Source organism: Pelodiscus sinensis, chromosome 21 (genome assembly GCF_052426305.1).
Source record: "Pelodiscus sinensis isolate ZL-2025 chromosome 21, ASM5242630v1, whole genome shotgun sequence".
NCBI lineage: Eukaryota > Metazoa > Chordata > Testudines > Trionychidae > Pelodiscus > Pelodiscus sinensis.
This window is the reverse complement of record NC_143072.1, coordinates 25,606,603-25,628,534: the sequence shown is the minus strand read 5'-3', so window position 1 is coordinate 25,628,534 and position 21,932 is coordinate 25,606,603. Positions and strand designations below refer to the sequence as shown.

At 48.3% G+C, this 21,932-nt stretch overlaps 1 protein-coding gene across 1 annotated transcript in view; it reads left to right on the top strand.

Annotated features, from left to right (window-relative positions):
- The first annotated feature begins 5,492 nt into the window (after positions 1–5,492).
- Positions 5,493–21,932, top strand: part of CPD (carboxypeptidase D) — a 36,966-nt gene continuing 20,526 nt past the window's right edge. Inside the window, exons 1-6 of the mRNA XM_075904622.2 lie at positions 5,493–6,140; positions 10,738–10,985; positions 18,617–18,759; positions 19,250–19,419; positions 19,936–20,312; positions 21,429–21,620. Of these exons, the coding sequence (XP_075760737.1) occupies positions 5,515–6,140; positions 10,738–10,985; positions 18,617–18,759; positions 19,250–19,419; positions 19,936–20,312; positions 21,429–21,620 (1,756 nt within the window). The 5' untranslated portion in view covers positions 5,493–5,514. The remainder of the gene's footprint in view (positions 6,141–10,737; positions 10,986–18,616; positions 18,760–19,249; positions 19,420–19,935; positions 20,313–21,428; positions 21,621–21,932) is intronic.

Below are 21,932 nucleotides of genomic sequence, written 5' to 3'. Positions count from 1 at the left end.
ATAGAGTTGGTTGCACTCATGACATAAATGTTGTTGCAAAATACACTGCACCATCTATTAAAATAGGATTACACTCAGAGAACTGGAATGACTGGGAAAGTGTACCTGAGGTGGTATTTTGAGAATGTTTACCTCAGAAAGGCATTAATGCTTTGCTTGGCTGATTTTTGCTTAACAAATTAACCATGATCGCTGAACTATAGAGTATCCATATCGCATTACACAGCTACCTCCAGGGGTGACTTTCAGGTCTCAAACCATTTAACAGTAAGGGCTTGATTTTTTTTTATTTATCAAAGTCAGAAAGGTCATATAGTTCATTCTTCAATTACTGATGTTCTGAATAATCAAATCTGGCCTAACCAAGGTCTATGGTTTGTTGTGAGAGTCTAGAACACCAAACAAAAAATAAATTTTGCCCCACTCCCTATTGCATCCTAAATCTCCTCTTCTCGTGTTTGCCAGGCTTGGATTACACTGAGAAATTGATTAGAAATGATTAATTCATTCCTTATGGGCATGTTCAAAGTCGTATCTGAGAAAAGATTTCAGTTTGTGAAATGTGCTCTTTTCACTACTCCATCACTGCCTACAGTAGGTCATGCCTTACAAACACAGGACGTTGGAATAGCCATTCTGGACCAAACCATAATTCCAGTTGTTTCAAATGAAGGTCAAAAAACCTCCACAACATCATTGTGGAATCATCTCTCCAACAGGGAAGTTCTTGCAAATGTGACCGGATTAATGCCTGACTTATCTTCTGGAGCATGAGGATTTATACCCTTGTAGTTTTATTCTGATCACCGACAGCATGGACAATGTCATCCATATAAAAGTTCCCTTTTTCAATTTTGTTAGTCTTACTAAGCTCTAGGTCTTCTACTGGCTGGCAGAGTCACATCTTGCTGCAGACGGGGCTGCAGGGTCAGGGGTCCCCGACGCGCCGTCACAATAAGGTACAGCTCAAGCCTAACCCAGCCTTTCTCCCCAAGGTGCTGTCACATTTTCACCTGGGGCCAGGGCATCTTTCTTCCTGTTTTCTATCTGAAGCTGCATACTAATGCAAGCAATAGCTGCAACACTCACTGGGTATGCAGAGAGCACTCATCTTTCACTTTGAGGCTGCGGCCGCTTTTGCGCAAAAACATGCTGCCTGTCTACACTGGCGGGGAGTTCTTGTGCAAGAACACTGACGTTGTAATGTGTGAAATCAGTGCTTCTTGCACAAGAACTATGATGCTCCCGCTCAGGAATAAGCCCTCTTGTGCAACAGTTCTTGCACAAGAGGCCAGTGTAGACAGGCAACATGAATTTCTTGCACAAGAAAGCCCTATGGCTAAAATGACCATCAGAGCTGTCTTGTGCAAGAGAGCATCTACACTGGCACGGATGCTCTTGCGCAAAAACACATCTCTTGTGCAAAGGCACACGCCAGTGTAGACGCTCTCTTGCGCAAATACTTTAACGCAAGAACTCTTGCGCTAAAGAGTATTTGCGCAAGATCATGCCAATGTAGACACAAGTACTTTGAAGTAGGAATAAGAGATCCTCCGGAAAAGGGCTTTATTCCGGAGGATCGGGCCAGTCTAGACGCTCTTTTCCGGCTTTTCTACAAGCCGGAAAAAAGCGGCGGACATCTTTATTTAAATCCCGCGGGGGATATTTAAATCCCTCGCAGATTTCCCTATTACGAAGTTTAAAATTAGCATGCCCCTTTCGTAAAAGGGGCCAGTGTAGACGTAGCCTCACAGTACATGCCATTGATCAGCATGCCTGCAATGGCACTGCTGTAAACGGGCAATCCCGCAATCTGTATCGCACTAACTCCTACCCAACCACTTTAGTAGTAGCATGGGAGTCACATGAATTGGAATCGACATGAACAAGCACTTGAAGAAGAAAAAACAGTTACTGACTTCTCGTAACTGTTGGCCTTTGAGATGTGCTGTTCACATCCATTCCAACACCCACCCTCCGTCCCCTCAGCACAGCCAGCAAGAAAGAACTGAAGGAGGAGCAGGTCAACAGGGTCATGTATAGCATTGTGCACTGACGCCACTCCTGGGGGCACCCTGGGTGACCCAATGGAGGCTGTTAGGCGGAAAAGCTTCCGACGTCTGTGCATGCGGTACGCACGCACCTGAATTGGAATGGACCCGAACAACGCATCTCGAAGAACAACAGTTATGAGAAGTTAGTAACCGTTTTTTTTCTATTGGCTGCTTTTATCGACGGGCAATGGTTTTACTGCAGCAGCTCAAGGAGATATACCACTTCTCCTACGCACAGATATCACTGACTTTAGCATGGAATTTGCTTGTCCTTTCAGAGAGCCTGCAGTGTTGTTATAGCCATCTTGGTCTGAGCGTATGAGATGCAAGAAGAGTGAGGTACTATCTTTTATTGGACCAACTACTGTTGGTGAGACAGACAAGTTTCTGAGCTACACAGAACTCTGTGTGACTTGGTATCTTCTAATGGTAAGAGAGAAGCTGGTCCAATAAAAGATATTCCAGAGAGTGACTTAGGAGTCTATTCTCCTCTCAATGCATAGCAATTTGTGGGCAGTTTAGGGAGTTACCAGCAGAAACTGAGATAAAAATAGACATTTTCTCAGCCTTGAATTTGAGGTTGAAGTTAACCAAATGATTCCTCTTTAATTCCACCTAGTTACAGTTCTAATGTTCTATGTCTTATTCAATCTTTCTAGTATTACTATGGAAAATTGCAGCTGTAAACAGCAGAAAGGGCAATAATGTTTTTGTCAGTTTTTCAGAGTTCACCATTGATCTGGTTGTAAGGTTCCTTAAGAGTTACTGTGGGCTGATAAGAACTGTTACGATTTTACTGTATAATATGCTTCTTAACAGTTTATCGTGGAACTCCTTTTTTTAAAAAAGAAAAATTATGTCTTTGTACAAAATACATTTTACAAATCCTTCCTTCTGGCCTTATTTTTTTGATAATAGAATATAAAAATATCTGGTGAAACTCTGTCACTTTTCAACAGCCCCTTCATATTTCCTGCACTATTTGTTACTTGAAGTGAGAGAGAATTCGCAGAATCTGCTCACATCTAAATGGCTCTGAATGTCTTCGAGCAAAGGCTTTCTAGAGCCACTTTCATGGATCTTTTTTGAAAGGGCTGAGACCCAAATTCCTTGCAAATGTGGTTTGAATTCTGCATAAACTGAACCTGTGTGGTGTGCCAGATGAATTGCAGGTGTAGATCAGAGGGTATGTCTACACGACAGAGAAGATCAAAGCTGCTGCTGTCAATCTTCCAGGGTTCAAATTAGCGGGTCTAGTGACCAATTTGAAGTGAGGGGGCACTCCAGTCAATGCTGGTAGTCCCTCTTCCACGAGGAGTAAGGGAAGCCAAAGGGAGAGTGTTCTCCCTTCAACTTCCTGCAGTGTGGACAGTGCCAGAAGTTGGGTTACGGTACTTCAACTTCAGCTACGCAATTAACATAGCTGACGTCGCATATTGTAATTCAACCTTATCCCGTAGTGTAGGCATACCTATAGAGTTTTACACCTCCAGCTAGCTGACTTGCACATGCAATCACATTGTTAGAAGTGTAATTGTTAGTATTTATGTCGCTTCATAGATGAGATGGTCCTTCACAGAAGAAATATGCATCTGTCTTTGAGTTTTATATTGCCACCCTTCCCTGTAGGGTCAGTGTCTTGTTCATAGACAAACACTAGCAATTGCAAAGTCCCTAGTGGACTTCGTGGAGACTCTGGCACTTCTCCCTTTATGGTGTCAGAACTCTGCTTGGACTGGATAGGGTGTTTTGGCAGGAAGGAAAGCTGGCAGATTTTGGGAAGAATGGGGGGGTTTGAATGATGAGTATTGCTTGTGGGGAAAAGCCTTTTGCAAAGAAGACCACCCTGCAATATTTCCTAAAGAGATCAGACTCTGGAGTCACTTGAACTCCTCTGGAAGATTGTTCTGTAGCTGGATGCCCTTGACAAAGAGGTTTGTCCCCCCCATGTTTTGTCCTGGCGTTTGAGATCTGCATTCTCCCAGAGGAGTACAGCCATCATAGCGTCTCAGAGACTGAAATCTGGTGCTTGGTGAAGTTGGGGCTTGATCCATTAATTTCTTTGAAAATCAGGAAGTCCTCAAACTGTGCTTACAGTGGGCTGAACCACAGAGAAGGTGAGGAGCTACATTCTGTATTAGTTGGTCATCTACCTGGTCATCTACGCTTGGCAAGGAGTCAGACAGGACCCTGAGGTCAGCACACTCTGCTGAATGGGGGGATGCTTCCAGTGGAAAGTGGAGGCAAAATGTTAGCCAGTCTTTTAAGTGTTCCCCCTTTATAAGCAACATTCCTTCAGTCTTGCCAGTCCAGTTTGAGTCAACTGCTCATCTGATCTTGCTGTCATTGTAATATTTCAATAGTGCAAGTGGCTGCGTCAGTGGAAAATGCGATGCCGGAATATAAGAACGACTCAGCTCAGTCAGACCAATGGGCTGGTTAGCCCAGTACCCTGTTTTTTGACACTGCCAGATCCTTGAGGGGGAATGAAAAGAAAAGGGCAGTTACTGAGCAAGCCTGTAGTTCAGTCATGGCATCTGGCAGCAAGACTATAGGGATACTCATAACGTGGAGTTGCATCCCTGACCATCTAGGCTAGTAGCCATTCCTCCATGACCATACCTCCTGCTTTTTTGAACCTAGTTACGCATTTGGCTTTCACAACACCCCCTGGCAAGGAGTGCCGCAGGTTAACTGTGCTGGGAGGAGAAATACTGCCCTTGTCCCCGTGCCCTTGGGTGCGTCTGGGCCTGTGTTACATGACACGTCCCCGTTCGCTTTCTCCACACCATTCGCGCCAACCCCCATCTCTGTCCCAAGCCCCAGTCCCTTTAACGGGGCCTCAGCCCCATACCCCGCCCAACCCTCTGCACCGGCTCTGATGCCAGCCCCTTGGGAGCCGTGGCCACCCGCCGCAGGGGAGCAGGGCCCGGGTCAGCCCCAGGCACACAGCCCCAGCGCCCTCTCCCACGCGGCCCCTGGAAGGGTCTGGCTGGGGAACGTGCCCCATAGCTGGAGTGGACACAAGCTGTTCCCCCCCCTCCCCCATTAGGGCAAGAGCACACGGCCCCTTTAAGGTTGGCCACGCCTTTTTGGTGACGTTCCCAACACCGCCACTGGGATACCCCTTAGGCTCCCTCCACCCCCAAGGTTGCCTCATTGGTCCCGCCTCTCCTCTCCTCCCCCATTGGCCCATTGCGGCCCCATTCTCCCCCCCTCCCCTTTCGTCCCTGCCCTGTCTTCTCATTGGCCGTCTCCTCAGACGTCCCTGACTTCCCACTGGCCGCCGCCTCTGACGTCCCTACCTACCCATTGGTCACCGCCTCCGCCATCCCCATTCCTGCCCTTCCATTGGCCAGCGCCGCGGCCGCTGCGGTTCGGCCATTGGTCGCAGCCGCTGCCCCGCCCCTCCCCGCGCGCCAGGGCCTGCGCTGGGCGGCGGGGCCTGCAGTCGCTCGCCATGGCCGGGCGGCTCGTGCTGTGGCTGCTGCTGGGGCTGGGCCCGGCGCGCGGCGCCCACATCAAGAAGGCGGAGGCGGCGGCGCAGGCCCCGCGCTACCTGCACGCGGCCGAGCTGGGCGCGGCGCTGGCGGCGCTGGCCGAGGGGGCCCCGCCCGGCCTGGCCCGGCTCTTCAGCATCGGCCAGTCGGCGGAGGGGCGGCCGCTGTGGGTGCTGCGCCTGACGGCCGGGCTGCCCGAGGCGGGGGCGGGGGCGGAGCCGGGCGGGGCCCCGCTGCCCGGGCGCCCGCAGGTCAAGCTGGTGGGCAACATGCACGGCGACGAGCCGCTGGGCCGCTCGCTGCTGCTGCGCCTGGCCCGGGAGCTGGTGTCGGGCTGGGCCCGCGGGGAGGCCCGGGCCGGCCGCCTCCTCAACGCCACCGACCTCTACCTGCTGCCCAGCCTCAACCCCGACGGCTTCGAGCGGGCCCGCGAGGGCGACTGCGACGGGGCGGCCCCGGGCGGGCGGGAGAACGGCCGCGGGCGGGACCTGAACCGCAGCTTCCCCGACCAGTTCGGGGCGGCCCAGCCCGACCTGGAGCCCGTGCCCGAGGTGCGGGCCCTGATCGCCTGGATGCGGCGCAACAAGTGAGCGGGGGGGGGGGGGCAGTTGCTTTGTCCGCTCAGGGTGTGACTGGGGGGGTCTGGCCCCCGGGGGAGGGTCCCCGAGCCCGTAGATCCGCTCTGCGCACGGGAGGGGCAGCAGGGGGGTGACTGTGGGGAGGGGGGTTGATGCTGGGCTGGGGCCGCAGAGCAGAATGGTCCAGACTCGATAATGGTTTTTCCTTATCCTGAAATCTCCTCGCTCTGCATTGTACCAGTGCCCGCTAGTTCCCCTTGTGTGGTACCTGGAGGCAGCTGGGACAGCTAGCAACTGACTCCAACTCATTATGTGCTGGCGCGTTCAGCAGGCTTCTTATGAATAGAACCGTTTTTATTGTTTAGCTGCACAAAGGCCCACGTGCACCTCTGCCCCAGAAACCATGTTGGTTTCTTTATAGACCGCTGCACTTAAAGTACCATTAAGCAATGGGTTTTCCTAGCTAATCAAAACAGGGCTATAGTAACCTAAATTATTCATATAGAGTCCCTCTTCATGGCAAGTTAAATGAGCAGACTCAAAGAGAAACTTATTTTTAGGATGTAGGTCGCCTGAAGATACTTGGCGACATTTGCTTTTGGACCTGGATTATTAACTCTTATCATAAGTAGTTGTCTGATCTTCAGCAATATGCCCCAAACCTGTTGCTTTAATACATACAGATCCCCAAATACTGAGGTCTGGCATGTGTTGTGAGTTTCATAATAAATTTTCTGCACATTGCTTCTTGTTGTTGATGCATAGAGACTAACAGATTTATTGGAGCAGATTTATTGGAGATTTATTGCAGATTCAGACTCACACGGGTACCTCTCTGATGCATAGAGAATTATTGCTAAATGCTTCTAGATGTAGGTCTTGCTCCTGCAAATGTTCATGCATGTCAGTAGTTCTATTAAGTGTTTGTGGGCTTGGGCCCTGAGAGCCTACAATAATACATTAGCCTTCCAGCTCCTGATTGTCGCAAAGAAAGGGAAGAGCACTGATAAACTTAGACAAGTGGTTCTCAAACTTTTTGGGCTCCGGAGCCCTTTACATGCGTAAAAATTTATGCAGAGCCTCAGCGGTCCACTGATTGTATGTGTTGTACCTATCGATGTTTCCAGTTTGTCAACCTCGCAGAGCCCCTGAAGATGTCTCGTGGAGTCTCGGGGGCTCCACGGAGCACAGTTTGAAAAACACTGTTATAGACCATACTAATCCAGACAAGTAAGGGAGAATAGCTAGCTAAATTGGGTTATGAAGTCCAGTTCTCTATCTTCTGTGACTGTCTCATTTGCTATTAGTTTCTTGAATGAATTTGTAAAAGAAAATCCTGATTAGATTGAGTAAAGTTCTCTTAACTTCTTGAAGATAGATCTGAAGACAGTTACAGGATAGCTACCATGGAACCATAGTATAAAGTGTGTGCAACAGGGACACGCAGTTCTTGTTATACAAGTCTGGAAAATGAGGATGACTGCTATCTGTTTGCTGTTGAGAAATTTTGATCAGGTATGACTTGGTAGACTGAAACAAATTGTAAACATCTTCCAAAGTGAAATTGAATGCTGTACCATACGTTGTTGGTACTTTTTGGCTAAGTTTGTCTAGTGAAATGCGGTTGTTACAGGCTGATGCTTAATATCACAGTTGCATCTACACAATGAAGTGTGGAAGTTCAAGTTTTTCTCCAAAGTTCATGTTAAATTTTAACAGACTTCGTGTATTTCGATCACAAGGTACAAATATCCAGTATTACAGCTGTAAGAGAAGTTAATAGTCTGAGTTGTTGATTCACCTCTGGCCCCCCAGGGAACTTGATGCATTGGACAGCATGCTTGCTGAACTTTACTGCCAACTCTAGTGATGTGTTGCAGTACACAATTAATCTAAACTTAAAATTGCTCTTGCTCAAAATTAACTAGAGGGGAACAGTCTCTGGGTTCCAAACAATAGCTTAAAATAAATTTTAAAAAATGTTTTGACAGACCACTGCTGCCAAAAAAGCTACTTTTCTGTGTAGAAACAATACAATGCATGATGCTATCCTCTGGCTGGGTGTTATAACTGCTATGCTAATTTCATCACTCATACAAAACTGAGTGAGTAAATAAAACCATTTGTTTCAAAACCTCTAAGGGAGGTAATGTTTACAGTCTCATTTATGTGCTCTGATTCGCATCCTGTAACTTGCTTTGAAAAGGCTTTAACTATGTCAACTCTGCTTAATAACACAAATAAACATAGGTTGAATAGCAAGGAGACAAACCTGAACTTTTCTATAGTATTATAACAAATGAGAACAAAAAGCTTGTTTTATATATGCAGGGCACTTTTTGGATAAGGAGCCACTGACTAGGGATGTTAAAAGGTGTATTAAGTAATTATGTAACTACTGAAATTTTCAGCAGTTATATGTGGGGATGTGGTTGACTAGTCGACTATCCAGTAAGCAAATGCTTATCGGATAGCTGACAAGCTATCAGAAAGAGGCGGAGAGTGGGGAGAGGGGAAGCGCTGCATGGAGCCAGCATCTGCTGCTCTGACTCACCCTGTGCAACCCAGTGTCAGCTGGGAATTCCCTCCCCATTTTCCCCCATGCTGCCTCTGCTACAGGGCACAGCCGGCTCATCATGTGTCCTGGGAGCCTTTGTGTAACTTGAACGTTAACCAGTGAGCCTAGGCTTAACCATGTACACAGTTATATTTTCACATCCCTCCTACTGACCCACAGTAAAATCAGTTGTGAGCCACACACAAGTGAGAAGCTAAATAAATAAATCCCACAACTCTCTGACCTGTGAGCGAGAAGGAAGGGGAAAAAACCCCTCTCAAATATGGCCCCCAACTGAGAAGCAGGAAAAAACACACTCCCCTCACTTGTCTCAAGCTCTGGTCCCACAGGCAAGAGAAGCATTGAGGATCAGTGTGTACCCCCTGGGCTAGACTAACTCTTCTGGTGGCTAGTGAATTTTGTGGGTCCCCCAAGACTATAGGATGGGGCCAGAAATGAGGGGTTAATTGTGGAGGAAGGGGCTGCCCGGGAACTGGCTGGGGGTGAGGGAGGGAGGGAGGGGAAGGTGCAGGAGCAGGCTGGCAGTGAAGGCGCACTGTCTGGACAGGAGGGAGGATGCAGGAGCAGGCTAGGGATGAGGATGTGGGATCGGGGTGAGAGGGAGGATGAATGCAGGAGCGGAGAGGAGGACTAGTGTATGGGCTGGGGTGACATAGGAGTGTCGGCATGCTGCGGGGATTTGCTCCCTGCAAGCACCATCCCTGTCACTCCTGTTGTCTGAGATTCCCAACCAACTGGGGCAATGGGGGATGGTGCCTGGAGGGAGCATATCCCTGCAGCATTTAAAGCCGCTCCCTCCTAGCAACAGGCACAGCCTACAGGCCCAATCCAGCCCACAGCTTGCTTGGGGTTCACCCCTTTCCCTTGCAGTGCTGCAAGGCAGTCCATGCGGGTGCTCCAGCCACAGCACCCTCCTGACCTACATGTAGAGAGAGTTTTACAGCTTCCTGTGACTAGACTAAGGAAGTACAGAGGTACTGAGCCTGCTGCACTCTTGTTGGTATTTACCTGTCCATTCCTTACTGCAGCATAAGTCTCTTAATCTTTCACCCATTCTTTAAAACTTGGAAAAGGGCTGCTGGCTACTGAACTTTACATAAGGAGCTGAAGTTGTTTCAGTAGAAGTGGATATGCTCACATTTCCTATCAAAGCAGGATACATGATGTAATGGCTGCTTTTTATAAGCTGTAAAGATAGTAGCTGCCATGGTGATGCATCAGTGCCTAGGCCAAGGCAGCTGGGGAGAGAAGCCTTTTCTTTGAGCATCTTGAGACTATCAATGCCTGTTACTTCAAAATAATCTTTGTGAATTTTGCCTCATTTGCTATTCTAGCAGCAGACTGCAGTCTTCTGAGTCTGAACTGTAGCTCAAAGGCAGCAGCCTGTAAGACAGACCACAAACTAGGAGAAATAAACTCTTCAGATGAACAGTGTTCCTTCCTCCTCTCTTCCCCCCCCCCCCCCCCCACGTTTAGTTAGGGTTGGGCCTGCTTTGGACAGGGGACTGGACTTGATGACCTCCTGAGGTCTCTTCCAGCCCTAGGATTCTTTGATTTCTTTCTCTTTAAAAATAAAATGAAATATTTCAAGCGAAGTGGGCCTGGGTGGACATAAGGTACTCTCTACCCTGACTTACAGAAAAGCTGGAACACTTTAGGCCAGGAAGAACTCTTGCAAATACTAACCAAAGCCTTAAGAGGTTGGACCTGAAGTCCATTTAGTTTAGAATTCTGTCTCTGACAGTAGCTGGCACCAGATACCGCTGGAGCCTATCTAACGTAGGCTGTGTATGTGTCTCCGATATAGCATAGCCTATATATATAAAATGTAGCAAAACTCTACTCATGATGCAGTGTTACATTAGTTATAGGGCTGTTCACTTACTGTTGCAAAATTCCAAGCAGTTTCAAAAGTACTTTGTGCCAGAAGGAGCTATGTTAATCGTGGTGGCGGGTGCTGGCAGTTACCTCTGCCCTCCTGTGCTCTGTCTGGTTCTAATAAGTGTTTGCTTTTGTTTGAAAACCAGGTTTGTGCTCTCTGGGAACCTGCACGGGGGCTCTGTGGTTGCGAGCTATCCCTTTGATGACTCTCCCATGCACGAGCCCAATGGCATCTATAGCAAATCAGCTGATGATGAAGTGTTTAAATACCTGGCAAAAGCTTACGCTTCAAATCACCCGATAATGAAAACTGGCACCCCACAGTGCCCAGGGGAGCAGTTGGAAACATTCAAGGATGGCATCACTAATGGAGCTCATTGGTATGATGTAGAAGGTAAGTTATTTCAGTACCATGCTTAGCAGGGTTCTCCAGCTCTTTGTCTGGATCCCTTCTTAATGGCATGTGTCACTGAGCCCTCCCCTCTCACTTGTCTTTTTGTGGGCCATCTCCGCTCCCTTTTCAGTACCAGCCATTGAAAAGCAGGAGTAAGAAAGAAATGTATTTTTAGCTTTTAAGTCAGCTGAAACAAAGCAAATGGAGCCATGGGCCTCCTGCAATGGCTTGGTGGATCCCTATTGGGAACCTGGGTTGGGGGATAAAGTCTACTGTGTGTGGTTACCCTAAGCATATTTGAAAACACAATTAAAGTGAGAAACTAGGCATATGCACTTTAGATATATTTGAAAATCGGTGGAAACTGTTAGTGTATCACTGATCATCACAGATCTTAAGCTATTTGTATGGTCATGCCTTCTCTTGAGTTTCTTTTGTTCCATTGTTTGGTCTCTTTGGTGAACTCTGGTGAGGGGTGGGTGTTCTGCACTGGTAACTTCGGTTGTGATGTTTTAAACAGCCCATTTTTAAACCTCTGATTAGTAAGACTCGGTGCCAGGGATGCACAAGATTGGAACCATGCCACCAGGTTGCTAACAGTCTCCCTGGGAGAAACCTTTGAGTGTGCCTGGTGCCTTGCAGCTTCATTGTCTCCTTAGACTTGGCCTCTAGGCCTTCAGACCATCATGAGCTCTGTTCATCGTGTCCCACTGGGAGAGTCTTCTGGTGGAGATTCCTGTGCACTGAGAGGTTGTCGATTTCACCCAGAATTGCAGTGACATCCATGCAGTTTTGCCAAAGTAGTTGAGCTTACTAGTTGAATGGAACGCAGCTTAGAAAGTCCCTAGATTAGTGTGGAGAAATGAAGATTAAATTATAGACCATCCTGGTCAGCATGGAGCCCAGCCATGCTGTAATGTTGTTCCTGTGTTCAAGTGCCATCTGACTTCCTTGGTCAGACTCCAGGGGAGAGCCCAGCAGCCAGCACTTATTACCATGCCTCACCCTTCTCCAGTTCTTTGTTACCGAGCTGGCGATAGTTGATCAGTTTCCTTGCTAAGAAGTGGGGAAGTCTCTATCCTTTGATTACTGGGTGTCAGTGTCCTGGGGATTGGATTTGGCATTGTCTTCTAAGATGTTCTATTGATAACGGGAGCTGATATGTAGACAGGATTCATACAAATATTACAGAACATTCCTACTTTTAGACCCACAATTTAAAAAAAAACCTAATTGACTTTGCTTGGACAATGGAAGTGGACTAGCCACTTTCACTTACAGACACTTGTGTACTAATGATGAGGCTGCAGGGTTTCATTTGCAACCAGGATAGGGGAAGAATTTAACGTCGGACTGTTTTCTTCATTTGGTTTGTATCCAAAACGTGTTAAATGTAGAAGACAATCCCTTGCCACTCAACTTCTCCTAAACTTAGGGTCTAGGTTCTGGGTCCATTTAAGGCTTCATTAACAAACATCCAATGAAAATGCTCAGCTTAGTGGACAGCCAGTGAGAATATTTGAGCTTTCCTTAAAGTCCTTAACAGAGCCCCAGACATTAGCAAGTGTGGGGCTAATGTATCACTTTGTGTAGCTAAATGACTTGAATGTAAATTTACCATTTCCCCATGCCCTATTCTTTGGAGGGCAGATGACATGACTCAGCCATATTGTAGAGCCTGTCTTTGATGGGTATTTGTCTCCTGCCAATTAACATACTTCACGTTGGTGTTTGTTTGATGCCATGCAATTCCGGAAAAGTCCTGTGGGCCATTACGTAGTGTGTTTACCCTCGTCCTAGCTCCTGGCTGAGACTGTTACACAAACATAGACTTGCCAGATAGGGTGAGGGCTCTTGTCATGGAGGACAAAATAGAAGTGGCGCTAGCATAGCACAGCTCTGTAACCTGGTACATTCAAGTCTTTGCCCACACTGAAGCTGAGTGGGCTATGGAGTGAGCCGTAATTAGGCTGCAGAATTAAAAAGGCCTACTGAAGGCTTGAAACTTTATGGTGCCCTAATTCCTACGAGATATTTGATGTCTGGGTTTAGGAGTGGAATGACTCAAAGTCCACACTTCTTGGGAAGGAATCCAAAAACTGGTCTGCAGCACCCATATGCTGGTAGAAGGAAAAGATCTAAATCTGTTTCCCCGTTATAGCTGACTCATTGCTGGGCATTTCACTGTCCAAATAATACTCAGTTTTATGAGTTTTCCTTAAGAGCTGCTCCCTACTCCTGCCCATTGAGCAGGCCTAAGAGGCATAGGCTGTATGTAGGCTTACTGAGGTTGGTTGTATTTGTACAGGGAGTCAGAACAAGCAAAGGGTTATGGGGCCTCATGACTCTGCTTTGACAGAACCAGGATATCCTGGAGCTACCTTCTTCTGGGAACAGTTCTGTGAAACATCTAAACCAGTCAGCGTGTATAGTACAACAGTAACATTCAGACCTTGCGATGAGCTGATTCCACAGCTAACCTTTTTGTGTATGTGAAATGAGTGTGCTTATTTGAAGGAGGTTGAGACACTCAACAGTAGCTGGTCCACGTGGTCCTAATGCTGCTGTGAGGTAGCGATAGTCAGTAAGCACTTGCAGGCCGCTTGTATCGTGTAAGACTGACAGTGACTCAGACTGCTAGGATTTGTAAGCATGTTCTTGATGGCTTCTGCATCAGCATCCGAGGTATTTTAGTCAACTATCTTCAGGCCCTGGCTGAAGTGCAGGCTTTGATACGTGTGCTCTGGCTGAGGAAGTGACAGAAGTAAAGCACGAGTCAGTTCATTTTGTTCATGCCATCTCTGCGCTGTGGTTGCTGGGGTTGGAAATTTGCCCCGTACAGAGACCTGTAAAGGCTTCCATCCTCTCTGTGAAAAGAAGCTCCTCAGCGACCGGTGAGCCATAAACTCCAGGTCAGGTATTCTCCAACCCTGCAGATTTGTTTCTGTGTAACTTAGTGGCAGCATCTATGGGAACTGAACCACATAGCATTCGCAGTACACATTAGAAGGCTAGGTGTTGTGCAAGTTAATCATTTGCTCTGCTATCTTGTCCATAGGGAAGGTAAGCTGACAGTGATACTGTCTATGATACTCCCCTTGCCCCCAAGACTGAGACACCCACAGACAGTTTAGTAATGCTCTGCCTAGTCAGCTGACCCACTGAGAGAAGACCAAGGGGATGCATTATGACTCAGCAAGGATGCAGGGCCATGCCATTGGACAGAACTCTAGGCTAGGGCATCCAGACCATGTGCTGGACAGCTTGAGTTTGGGACAAGGAAGTAGAAGCCACATGGCAAAAATAAATTAAAATAAATATAAAGGCACCTCACCCCAATGCCAGCACTCACCCATCCCCTCTTTCCCCACCTATCCCTGTACAATCTGCTCAATCCTGCTTCTAAACCTTGCAGGCACAAACAGCCTACAGGACATGGCACAAACAAACTCCTTCCCCCCCACCCCCTGCTTCACCCCAAAGCCAACACCCGCCCACTCCCTCTTTCCCACCTACCCCATGCAGTCAGCACCTTACCTCCCCCTTCCCAGCCCAGGAAGCTGTAGAGTGTTGAGTTTGTTTCTGCCCCCTCTCCTGGCACAGAGGGGACTTTCTAAACTCTCCTCCCCTCTGACCTCTCCCAGCCAATTACTCCCTCCTTCCTCCCCCCAACCACTTTCCTCTTATAAATATCTCCCCCTACTTACCTGCTCTGGCTCTGCGCGCTTCTCAGTTCAAGCACGCAGCCATTGCTGCTTAGCCAGATGTCCTACGCTCTGGTGATCAGCTGAGCTCTCTGCCTCAGCTAGAGTGGTGAGCTTTGAAATGCTGGGCTCAGAAAACAGCCGCGCAGCTTACAGGGGACACTGTAGAGGAGTAAAGAAAACTACCTGTGTTGCTCTCACTCTGTGCTGGCTAGAGAGGGGAGGCAGGAGACGGTATCCTGCTAGTGTAGGGAATTGGGGGAGGGGAGCTGCCCCCCTCAGCCCTTTTCCCCCCTCCATGGCACCCATGAGGCTGATGTGAAGGGTATTCCTCCTTGCAAAGAGAATTCAGTGGTGTTCTCCACAATGCCAGTAAGCTAGTCCATGGCTCGATTCCCATGGCTGCCCACGTATTGTGTAGTTTGGCAGGGGAAGGGAATAAGAACACAGTGGCGTGTGTGCACACAGTTATTGGCAGGATGGGGTTGAGTTCTGCAGTGCTTTTCCCTTTAGCCCAGTAGGTTTGCCGGTGGGATTCTTACCCAAGCTGCAGGCCATGAGACAAAAGAAAATGAGTACTGTTCTCTGGGCCAGAACCTGCTCTTTCCTGGGTCTCATAAGAACATCAGACTGGTTCAGACCAGAGGTCCATTTAGCCCATGTCCTGTCTGCTGACAGTGGCCGATGCTGGGTGCCTCAGAGGGAATGAACAGAACCGGGAATCCAGTGGTCCATGTCCATCCCCCATTCCCAGCTTCTAGGGACGCTCTCCCCGTCCATCCTGGCTAACAGCCATTGATGGACCAGTCCCTCCATGAATGTATCAAGTTCTTTCTTGAATTCTGTTGTAGAATCCTAGAATAGGCTCCCCAAGCAGCCTGCATCCTGAACCCCTTGTCTCCAGTCCCACCCCAGAGCAATGACTCAGATGAAGCATGGACATTTTCATTTTATTTTCCAAAAAACAAAAAATTGACTGAAGGACCAAGCAACGCAGGATAAATCTCCTAGTGGATTTATACAGAGCAATAAGATATTCTGTCGTCTTCTCTATTCCGTTCTTAATGATTGTTTGCTTGTTTGACTGCCGCTGCACATTGAATGGATGTTTTCAGAGCACTGTCTACAATGAGCGGTAACAATTAATTTAATTCCTGTCATTTTATATCGATAGTTGGGATTATCCTGTCAGTTGGTTAACAAGGAGCTATTTACTCACATGAAGTGCTCTGAGTACCCCTCTGGTAGGGGGTCAGCTCTCCTCTGAACACAGCTAGAGAAACATGAGTGGGGTTGGAGCTGCTGATCTAGCTCCTCAGACAGCCCTACAGCAACTCCTCAGACGGCAGCTGTGGGCTTCCTGTTCCTCCTGTGGGCGAGGAGCATGGGTTCAATTTCCTGTTTGTATTCCACTGCCATAGGAAGTGAAGGGGAGGTTCTCCCCACCCTCCATAGTGCCTCTTCTCAGCCACAACTCCCAACAGGAAACTGACATAGCAAAGACTGGCATTCTCAGATGCTGCCCTTAAATCCTTGATGCTGGCTCTTAATGCCTGCTCGCCCTTATGGCCCTTGCCTCCCTCTACTACCCATGCCCTCTAATCTCTTATCTCTAGCAACTGCATTGGCAGCCAGCCCTTCCCCCCTGCAGCTGCAGTCCTAGTGCAAGGGAGAGCTTGGATTCCTTGACCCTGTGCTCTCATTAATGCGAATTTCATAGAGCCTGAATTATCCCAAACCTGATTACGCTAGCTGCACAGAATGAAAGTACTTTTTGTCTTGGTTTGACACTTGTTGCTTTGTTGTTTGCGCTCTGCTGCATGGTGTCATCTGATGCCCCTGGTCACAGATGTCTTCTACAAATGCTGGGTCAAAGAGTACTTGCTTTCTGCAAATCTCTGAATCCTTTGTGTAGCGATGTGTCTTTTCTAAACCTGGTGCTCACTTCCTACACTGCAGATGTAACCTGCCTGCATTGGTAAAGGGCTGTGTGAATGGGAAGCTAACACAATTACAATTCTATAGCATGCAGTGGGCTGCTTTCTGAGGGGCCATTTTTCAAGAAGTGATGTTTGAGCCCCAATTTAGTCTGCCGTTCTGTTTTGGTTGAGCATCTGTGAATGGCAGGTGAATACTGGATAGACTTGTCATGTATTGAAGTCTCAAATTCATAACGTCCTGCTCTGGGCTAGTGACTGACTGGCAAAACTTTGTTTTACTCCAGATGGCATTTGTTTGAGGGGGCAGATGGGTGGGGGTTGTCTTCTGAGAATAAAAGTAGATGAACACTGATTTTCTTTTCTAGTTTTCCTTAAGCGATGCTGTCATGCCGAACTCTTCCACAAATATTTATACGGTTCTCAGACATCGGTTTGCCCAGAATGAGAACATGGTGTGGTTCGCTTGTTTCTATTTAGTTTCAGGCATGGTTCTCATGTGCTAGCTAGCACGGAGCTGCAGTAGTTCTGTTAACACAGCAACAGAATGTTAACTTGTTAAATTTTCATTTGCATAAAGAAAAGATTTGTGGAAATATTTCCATATTGGTCTCATCTTGTGAAAGTGTTTATTGCCCATTTTAAATGTCAGATCAAAGCTGTCCTGAAAATGTGCCCTTTAAAAATGCCTGCAGGGTACCTAACTGCTTGTGCATCATTTTATCCTGCTGTAAGAATGAGATACAACATTAGTCAGTCTCACTTCCAGAGCACCAAGAATGTACTAGACACTAGGTAAAAGAGGAACGTAAGTGCTGCATAGGGGGAACTACACTCAGTGCTGAAGTGGCTTTGAGATCTGGCAGCAGCAGTGTGGTTTGGTCTGTCGGGGCGATTCTGAAGCCTGTTTCACAGATTTGTTTAGCTGTGTTGTAACATGCTAGCTACTGTTGAAACTTCTTGAGTGCTCAGAGCTGTAATACAGCTGTGTGACAGAGTGGTAATGGTGAGGGCATGACCTTGCAATGCTGAAAATGCTTATCTTTGAGGAACAGCAGCAGAGCTCTGTTCTGCCCATGTTCTCCAGGCTGGAGAGATGAGTTGACTTACTGAGGGGTAGCCATAGGAACTTTCAAATTTCCACCCAGCAGAAGGAACAGAGATGCGTATATTGAAACCAGGCACCTTTCACACTCTTTATCTGAGGGCCTGCAGTTGCCATGGTAAGGCAGGTGAGCGGGTTACAGAGAGAGAAGGTTGAGCTGCCTCTGGATTATTTTAGGATCCCAAATTCAACACTCCCCCACTCCTCCTCCCCCCCCCCCACACCTCTTCACTTTTGCAAATACTAAGGGAGGTTTGGTGACTTAGCTGTAGCTACTAAATGGTCCCAAATACTGCTGGGCATCCTATATCCATTACATTTAATGGGGTAAAGTAGCCCGTTGGGGTAAGGCCAGTATCTAGCGATGACTCAGGTATTGCGCCACACTACTGCTGTCACAGCTGACCTTCGTGGTCAGAACGGAAGTCGGTCGGTCTGGTGTTGTAGCTGTTTACCAGTGACAGAAGTGAGGGGTGACTGTGGCTTTGAGAAACAGGAAGGAGTGGGAAATTGTTCAGTGGCAGTCTCAAATCAAGGGTACAGGTGAGAATCAGATGGCACTTTGGGCAGCACCTGTCTTTGGTAGCATTGGAGGTGGGGGGGTGGCGATTCTGCACCCAGCACTGGAATGGGAGTAATAGTTCTGAAAGCTGCATCGGGGTGGTGTTACTTCCTGAAATTGTTTTGATAGTAGTAGCACAATGAAAGATGCTCTCCTGATACAGAAGTAGGCGCAAGGCAATGGCTTTCAGCTCTTCCAGCATACTCCACAGGGACTTCACAGCTCTGAGAGATGCTGCTGGTGTGCAAGAGGGCTTCAGGGTCGGAGGTGCTTCCTGGGTCTGGCATTTCACCATTTGAGACCAATCTTCTCCCGTTCCCCAGGGGGGATGCAGGATTACAACTACGTGTGGGCCGATTGCTTTGAGATCACCTTTGAGCTGTCCTGCTGCAAGTACCCAATGGCAACCCAGCTTGAGCAGGAATGGGAGAATAACCGAGAATCTCTCCTCACTTTCATTGAGAAGGTAAAATGTGGGCGGTCTTCTCAGGAGGTGTGGCGCAAGGGGGCTTGTGGAACATAGGTACAAAGGCCTACGTACACCTATCCGGCAGATCTGTCCCGAGAGTACAGGTGGTGGAGTGTTTCTGTGGTCCTGTGGCCACAAGGCAGCTATGAATTAATAGAAGTCACCAGCTATATAAGGTTCTTTTGGAAGGCCTATTCAGACAGGATTACAAATTTTGACAGTTTTTTTTTTTTTTTGGGTCCCTCTCTGTGGGGAAAGCAGGCCTGCCATAGGGATCCCAAGAGATTTCTGAGTGATGGTGACTGTTTTGTTTTATCCTGGGATTTGTCTCCAGTGAAGTGGTCTGGCCAAGCTACCCTCTGAATTACAGGTTGGCTGGGCACTTTTTGCTCACCGGACTCTGTTTTAAACTTATCAGCGGTAGGGATAATGGGGAAGTTTCTGGGATCAGTTGTCTTGATCAGTTCCTTTCTGATTTGTTCCCCAGGTCCACATGGGAGTAAAAGGATTTGTCAGGGACTCGATGAATGGGTCTGGCCTGGCAAATGCGACCATTGTTGTTGCTGGCATTGCTCATAACATCACAGCAGGCCGATTTGGTGACTACCACAGATTGCTCGTACCTGGAACCTATAACATCACTGCAGCTGTCGCAGGGTAATGTCTCTGGAGCACCGGGGGGCTGGATGGTTTAATGTGATCTCTTCGTAGTCTCTTCCTGCTTATGGGGTTTGGCCAGAAGCTGCTATGCTGAGTCATTCCTGTGATGCTGCCAAGTTGTTGTTTCATGTGCTTACAGGAGATGCACACTGAATGCTCTTGCCCCTAGAGCACTGCCAGTTTGGGTGATATAGTGTTGGGGAGAGGGAGGGAGCATTAAAACCTATAACAGGCATTACATGGGTTAAAGTGTCTTCCCTTAGCTTGCTGCCAAGGTGGTCCCTGAGGGGCCGTTCTTAGGAATTCCCTCTCTCCTGTCTCTTTGGAAGGGCTGGCCTCTCTACAGGCAACACAGGGTTGGGCCTGGTGGCAGCAGGATGTGACCTGACTGGTACCCGCCCTGTTCTGGGAGTGGTGGGGGAGGGAACATAAACGGCGCTTATGGCATCCTGGATTTGGCTTGTTTCACTGATTGAATCTCTTGTTGAAAGCAGACTTGTGTGTCTTACTCAGATATGTGCCAATGACTGTAGAGAATGTTGAGGTGAAAGAAGGGGCTGCAACAGAGGTGGATTTCTCTCTGCATCCTACTGTCGTGGTGCCTGTTTCCGATCCCACGCAGGCTGCTGCCACTCTTGCCCCAGGCTCTGCTGCCAATGCCGCTGCCAATGCCACTGCCACAGCAAAGGCAGCAAGCCCAACCTCTCTCCACCAGCCGCTCCAGCCTGAAGACTTTCGCCACCACCACTTCCCTGATATGGAGATCTTCCTGAGGCGGTACGCCAGCGAGTACACCAACATCACACGCCTCTACTCGGTGGGCAAGTCAGTGGAGCAAAGGGAACTGTATGTGATGGAGATATCAGACAACCCGGGCATCCACGAGCCAGGTAATCTGCCAGTTCCATGAAATCTTTCTGTAGCGTGTGGCAGGGTATGCATCCGGGCCTCTGCCAGATGGCATCTCGGATGCCTGGGAATGCCGCTGTGGAGCTGTATGGACAGACTGGGAAGTCGGGGGGAGGGGCAGGTGGATTGTGAGGCTGGCCTGGCAGGGACAAGGCCATCCTATTGGAAATAACCGAGCATATTGGGGGTTCAATTTCAAGAGGAGCAGAAGCATTTATAGGGAGCACTTGGTTATATAAGGAAGCCCTTCCGAGTGGTTCTTTCACAGCCCCTTGACCCTCTGTGGGAGGCCCCAGTGCTGTCTTGGCGAGATTTATTAGCGTTTAGAAAGCTTTGCAAGTAGAACTGTTTCTTCTGCACTCTTGGGTACAGACGCCAGCTGGTGCCCTCGAGCCTTGGTGTGGCTGGTCCTGCTCGCATTCCACTCTGCGAGTGAGCAGAGATCCTGCTGCTCTAACACAAGCCAAACATTGCAGCCAGAATGGCCAGACTCAGATGCTCTTCCCAAGTATGAAACAGACCTGCTGTGCAGGGCTTAGTTCCCTGGTCTGCCCAGGTACATTGCCTGAGCTGCCCAGGGAAATGGGGAGGCATCCCCTGTGGTGGCAGTTCTTGGACACTGCCTGCTATGGATATAAAGGGGTAACCAATGACCAGTCTTACCAGTAATTGCTGGCCCCGTCCAAGCAGCTCCCTGCCTATATTGTGCTGCAGGCGGGGAGCTGTTTCAGCCTAGCTGGGCCTGCTACATCACGCTGCGGATGGGGGTGCTTCTGCAGCAGGCAGAAATGCTGCCTTCCTCATCTGAGTCACTCTTAAAGGGATTTGGGGGTAACTCTGTCTTGACCATGTAGAGCAAATTCCTGGCACAGCTATCTTCCCTTGGAGTTGTCCTATCCCTGTAGCAAGGCTGATGCCATGTCACTGCAGGAAATAAACTCGGGGAGAGCCTACAAGGGATTTCAGTGGCCCATCGCATGTGGTCTTGAGGTGCTGGTGTTCAGACTGGCTTTACTGTGTCGGGGTGTCTCCAAGTATTGCTGTCTATTATAGTGACAAAGCCATGGTTCTGTTGCTGAAACGTCTGTTCTGTCCAGGTGAACCAGAGTTCAAGTACATTGGGAATATGCACGGGAATGAAGTAGTAGGTCGAGAATTGCTTCTGAATCTTATCGATTATCTCTGCAAGAACTTTGGATCAGACCCTGAAGTCACAGAGTTGATCCTTAATACTCGAATCCACATCATGCCTTCCATGAACCCCGATGGCTACGAAAAATCCCAAGAAGGTAGCTCTGCATGTTACTGAACAGCCTTTCATGTTCTATAGGCTCAAGAGTGAGCACTAGAGAGTGTCACTGTGAAAGGGTCAGGAGCCTAACTTCCATTTGCACGTAACTTTTCCTGACCCAGAAGGGCAGAGAACTGGCTCGCTTCTCCTGTGTGGGAGCGCACATCCGCTTTTATTGATGTGCGAAGTCCTGTGCCTGTGTTCCAAATGGTTACGGTGCCCTTATGCTTCAGCAACAACTGCAGACTTATAAGATCCATGCTCGGAGACTGGCACTCTGAAAAGTATGTTTCCAAGGATCATTAACGGA